Genomic DNA, 11,632 nt, shown 5'->3' on the forward strand with positions numbered 1-11,632 from the left:
TTTGGTCTTGTTGCCCCATAGTGTTATGTTTTGGTAGCCGAGGATGAGTAGAGTATAACAGTGCTTTATTAGCAGACTCATGCAGCCATTACACAACAGGAAGCAACTCTTAACACCACGAGCTGTATAGAAAGTATGCACAGTATAAGTCTTGAGCACAGTGACATCTACAGGCCATTTGTATAAACACCACACATAGCAACCAGTCAGATCTTTGCTTTCATTTTCTAACTTGTCCTAGACTGTTTAAAGCTAACTGCTGATTGGTTGCTACCGAGAGCTGCATTTGTGCAATTTAGCATCTGTATTAGTAAATCAGTCCTATTTTCTTGAAGTGAGCACCTCAATATTGTAAAACAGAACAATATGGTATACAGGGAGTCCTCGAGTTACATACACCCAACTTACTTACAACTCACACTTACATACGGGGGCTATTACAGTAACATACTGTGGTTTGCTTGACCTTTATTAACATTTAGCTTTAATAAAACACCTGCCCCAATCTCCTCTGCTGTGTGTTGTCTACTGTGGAGCACAGAAGACAGACTGGTCTGGAGGTCCAGTCCGACCCTGCATAAAGGGGACACTGACGATGTATTACCATTTCTGTGCAAAATTGCACTCATTGCTTGAATCTCACAACTCACACTTACATACGGGCTATTACAGTAACATACTGTGGTTTGCTTGGCCTTTATTAGCATTTAGCTTTAATAAACCACCTGCCCATCTCAATTAGAGTCCTGCAGCGGGTCGGGTACCCGCAAAAACCTGCGGTACCCTGCGGGTTGCGGGTAGAGGTTCCGGGTGCGGGTATAAACGCGGGTCGGCAGTTCTGCGGGTTTGTGGGTTGCAGGTCTTCTCAATATCAATTTTTACTCCTTTTTCTCAATATCGATTTTTACTCCTTTTTTCTGATCACGCCTACTTTCGATGATGTCACTTCCTCTTTACAATGACAGTACTTCCTGATTCTCGATGGTCAGCTGGTTTGGGTTACGCATAAGGTACTTGTGGGCCGGGTAGCGGGTCCAAGCGAGTAAGAATCCGGGTTCTGGGTTGCAGATTGCAGGTTGCGGGTCGGGTACGGGTTCCAAAAAATGGATCCACGCAGGACTCCAATCCCAATCACTGCTCTGCTTTTGCACTGGCTTAACGATTCAAACCAAGGTACAGAGGGGACTGCTGTCTGGGAGAAAATGAGGGGTTCCGCTGGACACCCAAATTCTGCGCTACGTCAGCACTACTCTTTGAACTCCATTCTAGGAGCGAAACAACTTCACAAAGCAGTGCGTCCAATCCATGGTTATGGTGCAAAGTGTAAAGAAAAGCTCCTTGTGGCACATTTCTGCCCTTCAGCCTTTGTTTTGCATATGAGACCCCCTGTTCATAGTTCCAGTTTAATATGATTTTTAGGGAGCAAATATATATATAACTTCTTGTAGTTGCGGCGATAAATCTGCTTTAAAAGTTAGTGGAAAAATCCACTGTTACAAATTTTTAACTATTACCCCTCAATGCACAGTCCCCACTGTCCCCAATTGAGCATTAGAACTCTTTAATGTGGTCCCCTATTATCCTGCTATAATAATAGAATTATTATAGGAAATAGATAATGAGCATATTAACTCCAGATGTACCAATATACTACGAAAAATAATCGGCAGATTAAGCCCAGACATGCTGGTACAATGACTATGGAAAATGGACAATCAGCATATTAACCCCAGCTGTGCCATTATAATCACTATGGCTAATGAGCACTCCATCAATTCCAGACAATCAAGTAAGATCAATGAAAAATGCAGTGGCGTAACGACTGGGGGAGCAGAGGGTGCAATTGCGCCAGGGTCCGCACCCCCTCAGGGCCCCTCGTTCGCCACTGACTTCTTCAGTGTTTCCGGGCGTACGGAGGGGGGCGGTGGCCTGGCTGCACGACCCGCCCCCCTCTAGTTACGTTACTGGAAAAATGTCCAATAAGCACTCGGTTTAAAGGATCAGTAAACCTTTAAAATTAGTGAATGTAAAATTGATGAGGGGACTATTCTAAGTATTTTTGTAATTTACATTCATTATTTATTTTCTTTTGATTCCAAGATATTGAAGTATACATGTGCTGTTAATATGAATGAACTTTGTTCCAACAGCGCCACCTGCTGGTCAGTTTCCCACCAGTCTGACCAGCAAGTAGTCAAGGAAGTTGTCAGGAGAAAGAAAGAGGCTGATGTTCTTCTGCTTAGGAATAAAATTAGAAACCTTTCTCACATCTTTCCTAAGCAGAAGAACATCAGCCTCTTTCTTTCGCCTGACAACTTCCTTGACTACTTGCTGGTCAGACTGGTGGGAAACTGACCAGCAGGTGGCGCTGTTGTAACAAAATCCATTTATATTAACAGTACATGTATCCCTTAATATCTTGGAATAAAAACAAAATTAATAACAATGTACATTACAAAAGTGTTTAAAATAGCACCCTTATCAATTTTACATTCACTTAATTTAAAGGTTTCCTTATCCTTTAACTACATACATAGCGGCAGAGCAGGTGTAGAAATGACTATTGTATTTTACCTGAAAGAAAAACCTGAGGCCCCAGTGAGATTTGAACTCACGACCCCTGGTTTACAAGACCAGTGCTCTAACCCCTGAGCTATGGAGCCAGTTGTTGTTGAATAAAACACCTTGATATTTTGTGTTTGATATTTGTACCTAAATACATCTCTGATTCAATTTTGTAAATGACCGTTTTGTGAACTTTAACATTCTGTGCTCATTTTTAAGAATTGGGTCCCATTTAAGATTCACTCAAATATAACAGAATTTAGTTTCAGTTGAAGTTGCTGTATATTGTTGGAATAAAATGTGCAAAATTCAGTTACTCTTTTTGAAAAAACACCACCACGTGGCAACCTAGAAATCCGCGTGCGAATACCTGGAGCGCAGAATTAGCTGTCGTCATTAGCAATAGCTGTGGCAGGAAGACAATGATTGACATAATTAGACTCTAGGGAGCGGCCATGTTGATTTGGCAGGTGTTAGTGTTCAAGGCCAGAGGCCTCATTTACCCAGTTCAAGAAGAGTGGAGAAAAGAGATAATAGGTGGGGCTTAAACAGGACTTGCAGCTCCAGTGTAGGTTTTTTCAGAAGCTCCGCCCCAATGCTGTATTTTTTTATTATTCCAGGAGGCTATAAAGAGAGCAGACAAAGGAAGTAGGCGGAGTTCCTGTTTATCGCCATTTGGCCAGTGGTGGCTAAGCGCCTGAAGGTGGCTGCTTCCTTTGCTCAGGTCAGTTTGCTTTGGGGTAATGTTGTGAAGAGATGGTAATTGTGGAGTCACTACCTGCTGCATTGCACTAGTATGGGAGCTGTTTATATTGTGTGGCTGTGGTGTAAAGTTAACTAATGGGGACACTGGAGGAACGCCAAAATATCTGCTCAGACACCACTTCAAGGAACAATAACCTCAAAAAATTAGTTAAGTAATAAAAATAGCACATTGTTGTCCTACACTAGTAACGGACTTGTTTGCTTCCGAAACACTATTTATATAAATAAGCTGCTGGGCAGTCATTCAAAGGAGAAAAGGCTCTGGCTACACAGAAAATAACACTAATGTTCTACAGAACTTATGTTATCCGCTATTTAACCAAAGCTACTATAGTAAACTATAGTAGTACTTATCTGTTATCTACTGTGTATCCTGTGCTTGAATGGCTGCCCCCATGGCTACACAGCAGCTTGTTTATATAAACTATAGTAGTACTTATCTGTTATCTACTGTGTATCCTGTGCTTGAATGGCTGCCCCCATGGCTACACAGCAGCTTGTTTATATAAACTATAGTAGTACTTATCTGTTATCTACTGTGTATCCTGTGCTTGAATGGCTGCCCCCATGGCTACACAGCAGCTTGTTTATATAAATTATAGTAGTACTTATCTGTTATCTACTGTGTATCCTGTGCTTGAATGGCTGCCCCCATGGGTTACACAGCTTGTTTATATAAACTATAGTAGTACTTATCTGTTATCTACTGTGTATCCTGTGCTTGAATGGCTGCCCCCATGGCTACACAGCAGCTTGTTTATATAAACTATAGTAGTACTTATCTGTTATCTACTGTGTATTCTGTGCTTGATTGGCTGCCCCCATGGCTACACAGCAGCTTGTTTATATAAACTATAGTAGTACTTATCTGTTATCTACTGTGTATCCTGTGCTTGAATGGCTGCCCCATGGCTACACAGCTTGTTTATATAAACTATAGTAGTACTTGTCTGTTATCTGCTGTGTATCCTGTGCTTGAATGACTGCCCCCCATGGCTACACAGCAGCTTGTTTATATAAACTATAGTAGTACTTATGTTATCTACTGTGTATCCTGTGCTTGAATGGCTGCCCCCATGGCTACATAGCAGCTTGTTTATATAAACTATAGTAGTGTTTCTGAAGCAAACACGTTATACCAGTGCAGGGCAAAACTACATTATATGTTCATTACTTTAAAAACTTATTTTTTGATGTTACTGTTCCTTTAAGATGAATACTTTTGCTGCTGCTTTAGGCCTGTTTATAAATAAAGGGTAACTTCCACTTTCAGATCAACCCTCGGGCCGGTGTCCCCCTTTCTACAATGAGGCACATGCAGAGTGTAACCCGGGCCACCTCCATTTGTGGCAGCGGGGTGAAGCAGGTCATTGGCAAGGGGCATCCGCACGCCCGGGTTGTTGGAGCGCGCAAGGCGCGAATCCCTGAGAGAGAGGAGTTGTCAGTCAAACCCAAAATGGTGCGAAATACCCATCTCAATCTACAGCCCCAGGAGCGCCAGGCCTTCTACAGGCTCCTAGGTAAGTTTGTGGCTCTCCATTACTGAAATCTCTGTCCTGTCTCTGTCCTGTCTCTGTCCTGTCCTGTCCCTGGTCTGTCCTGTGTCTGGTCTGTCTGTCTCCCAAATAGGCTGAATTCTAACCACCTGTATTTGTGACAGAAAATGAGCAGATTCAGGAATTCCTTTCTATGGACTCCTGTCTAAGGATTTCCGACAAGGTGAGTTGTTTCACCAAAAAAACCTCTTGTCTTTAGTGATTGCCACTGAGATTAAAATGCTTCATTGCAAGTCGTGGGGGAGTAATTCACAAATGTGGTGAGAGAAGATAATGTAAAGTTGAACTACATCTTTAACATCATTTTTGATATGTGCGTGTATGTGTACCCCCTATTGTAAAATATAAGGATATATATATATGTGCATTTTTAAACCATGATGATTTATGTTCCGATTCCTCTTGCAGTATCTCATAGCAATGGTTCTAGCATATTTTAAGCGGGCGGGCCTCTACACCAGCGAGTACACAACCATGAATTTCTTTGTTGCCCTGTGAGTATTTTGTAAGACTAAATGTAGCCTTTAATATGGTGTCGGGGATAGTGTCTGTCATCAGAACTGAATGTGTATCTTTGCCTGAGCCGTGTGTAATCTAGTGAAATACTTCACTGCCAAAACTGGCACTTTTTTACATTATTTTGTGGGGAATTTGTGTCTTGGTGATTAAAGGGATACTGTCATGGGAAAACACTTTTTTTTTTTTCAAAACACATCAGTTAATAGTGCTGCTCCAGCAGAATTCTGCACTGAAATCCATTTCTCAAAAGAGCAAACAGATTTTTTTATATTCAATTTTGAAATCTGACATGGGGCTAGACATTTTGTCAATTTCCCAGCTGCCCCAAGTCATGTGACTTGTGCCTGCACTTTAGGAGAGAAATGCTTTGTCAGGCTGCTGTTCTTCCTTCTCAATGTAACTGAATGTGTCTCAGTGAGACCTGGATTTTACTATTGGGTGTTGTTCTTAGATCTACCAGGCAGCTGTTATCTTGTGTTAAGGTGGCCATACACGGGCCGATAAAAGCTGCCGGCAGACCAAGTCGGCAGCTTATTGGCCCGTGTATGGGGGCCCCCGACGGGCTTCCCCGATCGAGATCTGGACGAAAGCCGGCCAGATCTCGATCGGATGGGATTAAAAATCCCGTCAGATCGTGGGGGCATCTGTTTGTTGATGCGGTCCCGCGATTCGACCACCCGTTTGCGAATGCTAGGATCCGATTGTTGGGCCCTAGGGCCCATGATCGGATCTGCCCGATATTGCCCACCTCAAGGTGGGCATATCAGAGGGAGATCCGCTCGTTTGGCGACATCGCCAAACGAGCGGATCTATCCATGTATGGCCACCTTTAGGGAGCTGCTATCTGGTTACCTTCCCATTGTTCTGTTAGGCTGCTGGGGGGAAAGGGAGGGGGTGATATCAGTCCAACTTGCAGTACAGCAGTAAAGAGTGACTGAAGTTTATCAGAGCACAAGTCACATGACTTGGGGCAGCAGGGAAATTGACAAAATGTCTAGCCCCATGTCAGATTTCAAAATTGAATATAAAAAAATCTGTTTGCTCTTTTGAGAAATGGATTTCAGTGCAGAATTATGCTGGAGCAGCACTATTAACTGATGTGTTTTGAGAATTTTTTTTTCCCATGACAGTATCCCTTTAAGGAGCAGATTTATGAAGGGTTGAATTATAAATTAAAAATTTTCATTTAGGTTGCTGATGTATTTGAGCAATCTGTAAAGCTCTGCATAAAAGTTGTTTGGGGGTGATTCATTCACATAGAATGGTCAGCCTTCCCTGTATTATTCCAGAGAGATTACTAACTGCCATTAATGTCCCAGGTATCTGGCTAATGACATGGAGGAAGATGAAGAAGACTATAAATATGAAATCTTCCCCTGGGCACTAGGAGACTCGTGGCGTGAGCTTTTCCCACAATTTTTGCGTCTCCGGGACGACTTCTGGGCTAAAATGAACTACCGAGCAGTTGTTAGTCGAAGGTGCTGTGATGAGGTGAGTTAAATCATTCCCTTTAACTTGCAACCGTATAAACGGGATTCTGTCATGGTTTTTATGATATCTTTTTTTTATTTCTAGTTACACTGCAAATAATTGACTGTACAATATAAAATGTCATTCCTGAAGCAGCAAGTGTATTTAGTTGTAATATTGGTGTGTAGGTGCATCTCAGCTCATTTTGCCTGGTCATGTGATTTCAGAAAGAGCCAGCACTTTAGGATGGAACTGCTTTCTGGCAGCCTGTTGTTTCTCCTACTCAATGTAACTGAATGTGTCTCAGTGGGACCTGGATTTTACTATTGAGTGTTGTTCTTAGATCTACCAGGCAGCTGTTATCTTGTGTTAGGGAGCTGCTATCTGGTTACCTTCCCATTGTTCTGTTGTTAGGCTGCTGGGGGGGAAAAGGGAGGGGTGATATCAGTCCAACTTGCAGTACAGCAGTAAAGAGTGACTGAAGTTCATCAGAGCACAAGTCACATGACTGGGGGCAGCTGGGAACCGATATGTCAGATTTAAAAATTAAATATTACAAAATCTGTTTTCTCTTTTGAGAAACGGATTTCAGTGCAGAATTCTGCTTGAGCAGTGCTATGAACTGATGCATTTGGGGGAATTTTTTTTTTTTTCTATGACTGTATCCCTTCAATTTCTGTGGATTTTCAGGTAATGTCAAAAGATCCCACTCATTGGGCCTGGCTGAGAGATCGCCCCATCCATCACAGCGGGGCCATGCGTGGTTACCTTAGAAACGAGGACGACTTTTTCCCCCGGGGTCCAGGCCTTACACCAGCCAGCTGTACACTTTGCCATAAAGCAGGTGTCTGTGACTCTGGTGGGGTCTCCCACAACAACTCCTCCTCTCCAGAACAAGAGATTTTTCACTACACCAATAGGGAGTGGTCCCAGGAGCTTCTCATGTTGCCCCCTGAGCTGTTGCTGGATCCCGAGTGTACTCATGACTTACACAGTAAGTATCTGGGGCTTTTTGTTAATTGTGCATCGGATAAACTGTAGCCACACAGAGGCTTCAATTGGGCTTCAGTTTCACTGCATGCGACTTGTCTGAATACTGGAGGGGATGTTTCCTCAACAATGAAGGGGGGGATAATGAAGAATTTGATTGAATTTATACTTCGGAAATTTATTTCCATGAAAGTTAAAGCAGTATAACAAATAAGAGCTGAGCAGCCTAATTGCTGTGCCTACATCTGACAGTCCTATTTCAATGGGTAACACTAGTATATCCAGCTTTCTTGTCAGCAGAGCTGGGCACCCTAGTCAACCCATCTGGCCAGAACACCCCCCACCCATGAGCACCAATGCACCGTGACGGAGGAGATCGGCAGAGGGGACCAAACCCACTATGGAGTAGACAGAAGACTTTTAAAAAGGCACCGGCTGAGCTCCACCTTGTGCCTCTTGTACCTTCCCCTAGTTCTGTCCCTGCTGGTCAGACATGGGCGGCCGTAGGTGGAGGTTGATTTTTGGGTTTGGGAAGGTTATTTAAAAGGATGTCCTACTGTTGGCTTCAAATTGTGCCCCAAGTAGAATTAGTGAAGTGTCTTCTTAACAAAATCTTCCAGAATAATGAATGAATGGAAAGCTAATGTCGAACGCATTACTGCTTACAGGGGAACGATCGCAAAGAAAGTTTTAATATTACCTTCAGCATACTGAATAAACCAAGAAACTTTGTAAATACAATCAAAATATTCTGCATTTTCTGAAATCAAGTTTATCTTCACTATTCCTCTCTCAGCATCTTTCTCTTCATTCTGTCTTCATGCGGCAGTTGGGTATCAGATATTCACTGACAGTTAGATCCAATATATCTTATAGGGGGCTCCTTTTGCCTAGAAGATGTATTAGAGCTCACTCTATTAAACTCACCAGACATCATGTCTCTCTACATGCAGGATTTGTGCAAAAGGCAGTTATTTTGTTTGTACTGGAATCAGTTATTTGAGTGAGCTCTAATTCATCTGCTAGGAGGTTGGGTGTCAGATATTCACTGACAGTTAGATCCAATATATCTTATGGGAGGCTCCTTTTGCCTAGAAGATGTATTAGAGGTCACTCTATTAAACTCACCAGACATCATGTCTCTCTACATGCAGAATTTGTGCAAAAGGCAGTTATTTTGTTACATTTTTGTTTTTACTGGAATCAGTTATTTGAGTTAAAGTCCTGCAGTAGGTCGGGGTACCATACAGCAGTTGGGTGTCATATTCACTGACAGTTGGATCCAATATATCTTATAGGGGGGCTCCTTTTGCCTAGAAGATGTATTAGAACTCACTCTATTAAACTCGCCAGACATCATGTCTCTCTACATGCAGGATTTGTCAGATATTCATTGACAGTTAGATCCAATATATCTTATAGGGGGGCTCCTTTTGCCTAGAAGATGTATTAGAACTCACTCTATTAAACTCACCAGACATCATGTCTCTCTACATGCAGAATTTGTGCAAAAGGCAGTTATTTTGTTACATTTTTGTTTTTACTGGAATCAGTTATTTGAGTTAAAGTCCTGCAGTAGGTTGGGGTACCATACAGCAGTTGGGTGTCATATTCACTGACAGTTGGATCCAATATATCTTATAGGGGGGCTCCTTTTGCCTAGAAGATGTATTAGAGCTCACTCTATTAAACTCACCAGACATCATGTCTCTCTACATGCAGGATTTGTGCAAAAGAAACTTCAGGTAAAAGCAGTTAAAGGGAACCAAACAGGAGAAATGAAAGGCGCATCCGCTGACTCAATGGAAGGGTAACTCTAATGTAAAAACCACATGTGCATGGTTTTATGCGTTTCGTGACTACAATGGTCACTTCGCAGAAGCCATGCTGTCACGAAACGCGTAAAGCCATGCACTCCCCTGCTTTGCTCATTCACTTTTTGAATTTCTGAACTTTTGCTTCATGATTTTAAACGATCTAATAAATGTGGTTTTAACTTTTACATTGGAGTTACCCTTCATTTCTCCTGTTTTCTTCACCCCATGTGACCAGAGTGGATCAGTTCAGCTGGACGGAGGGTTAGTGCTCTCGCCCTACCTGTAGGTTTGTGAGTGTATGCTCTTCAGTTAAAGGGGACCTAAATCACCCAGTAAAAGTTGAAATATCCCGGTAATTACTTGTTCAGCTCTAGCGCCTCTCCAGGGATTTTGAGGTCTGTACTAGTCGGTGTTATAAATAGGGATGCACCGAATCCAGGATTCGGCCTTTTTCAGCAGGATTCGGCCGAATCCTTCTGCCCAGCCGAACCGAATCCTAATTTGCATATGCAAATTAGGGGCGGGAGGGAAATTGCATGACTTTTTGTCAGAAAACAAGGAAGTAAAAAATGTTTTCCCCTTACCACCCCTAATTTGCATATGCAAATTAGGGTTCGGTATTCGGCCGAATCTTTCACGAAGGATTCGGGGGTTCGGCCGAATACAAAAAAGTGGATTCGGTGCATCCCTAGTTATAAGAAAAGGATCAGGGCTATAAATGCTGCCTACTTACCTTGTTTGCTCCTTGCACAGACTCTTGACCAATGTCCCACTTGTGCTTTGTAGTTTCACTGGTTTTCCTTTCCTATAAATAAGTTTTAGGTTTCTAATAGAATTTTTATTTTCCCTCCAGTTCTCCAGGAGCCATTGGTTGGATTAGAGCCAGATGGGACGGCGCTGGAATGGCACCACCTTTAGTAGCCGATTGTCTCCTCCGAGCTTTTATTCTTCTCTACTCACAAGCTCAGCACTTATTCTCTCCTCCTAAGGACTTGTCAATGTTCAGACTTAATTGAAATGGGAGAAGTGAATATTCCGACGGATGTAGAGCGGGAATATGTGCCAGAGAAAGTGTTTTGAGTCTGTATAAACCGTTGCTTTGTAAATAAATATATGAATGTTCTCTGTGCTGGTCACTAATAAAGATCAGGTAAAATCACTTTCAGGTGTAATTTAATAGTATGTATGTAGAGTCTTTAATTCAGCTCTCCACCAAATAGTAACTTGTCATCACTGAACCTTTGCTTAACTACACTTTTATTCTGCACACAAATATTCTGAAGATCAGACCGTTCTGTTTTCAGATGGGTTGAAAATATTAAACTCAACAGAATTCCTGTGGTGTAATGTAAATGCAAATAAAACTCTGCGTCAAACTGGTTTACTCTGGTAGTTGCTTATATCACACCAGCCCTTTCATTCGATTGCCTTTAACTCAACCACTTAAAGGGATCCTGTCATGGGAAAAAAAAATATTTCAAAACACATCAGTTAATAGTGCTGCTCCAGCAGAATTCTGCACTGAAATCCATTTCTCAAAAGAGCAAACAGATTTTTTTATATTCAATTTTGAAATCTGACATGGGGCTAGACATAATGTCAATTTCCCAGCTGCCCCTGGTCATGTGACTTGTGCCTGCACTTTAGGAGAGAAATGCTTTCTGGCAGGCTGTTTTTTCTTCTCAATGTAACTGAATGTGTCTCAGTGAGACCTGGATTTTACTATTGAGTGTTGTTCTTAGATCTACCAGGCAGCTGTTATCTTGTTAGGGAGCTGCTATCTGGTTACCTTCCCATTGTTCTTTTGTTTGGCTGCTGGGGGGGGGAAGGGAGGGGGTGATATCAGTCCAACTTGCAGTACAGCAGTAAAGAGTGATTGAAGTTTATCAGAGCACAAGTCACATGACTTGGGGCAGCTGGGAAATTGACAATATGTCTAGCCCCATGTCA

At 42.3% G+C, this 11,632-nt stretch overlaps 1 protein-coding gene and 1 non-coding gene across 2 annotated transcripts; one reads left to right on the plus strand and one right to left on the minus strand.

The window, feature by feature from the left end:
* Positions 1 to 2,590: 2,590 nt before the first annotated feature.
* Positions 2,591 to 2,663, minus strand: trnat-ugu. The gene has a single exon. It is a non-coding gene; the product is annotated as a tRNA-Thr (tRNA).
* A 446-nt stretch (positions 2,664 to 3,109) lies between these two features.
* Positions 3,110 to 11,041, plus strand: spdyc.S (speedy/RINGO cell cycle regulator family member C S homeolog; the record flags this gene model as incomplete). Its single annotated transcript, NM_001088245.1, is given in 7 exon segments — positions 3,110 to 3,289; positions 4,604 to 4,850; positions 4,991 to 5,049; positions 5,295 to 5,380; positions 6,725 to 6,896; positions 7,566 to 7,869; positions 10,536 to 11,041. Coding segments are annotated over 6 exon segments (900 nt in total). The 5' UTR covers positions 3,110 to 3,289; positions 4,604 to 4,636.
* Between the last annotated feature and the right edge of the window lie 591 nt (positions 11,042 to 11,632).

The sequence above is a fragment of the Xenopus laevis genome, chromosome 4S (genome assembly GCF_017654675.1).
Source record: "Xenopus laevis strain J_2021 chromosome 4S, Xenopus_laevis_v10.1, whole genome shotgun sequence".
NCBI classification, from domain to species: domain Eukaryota; kingdom Metazoa; phylum Chordata; class Amphibia; order Anura; family Pipidae; genus Xenopus; species Xenopus laevis.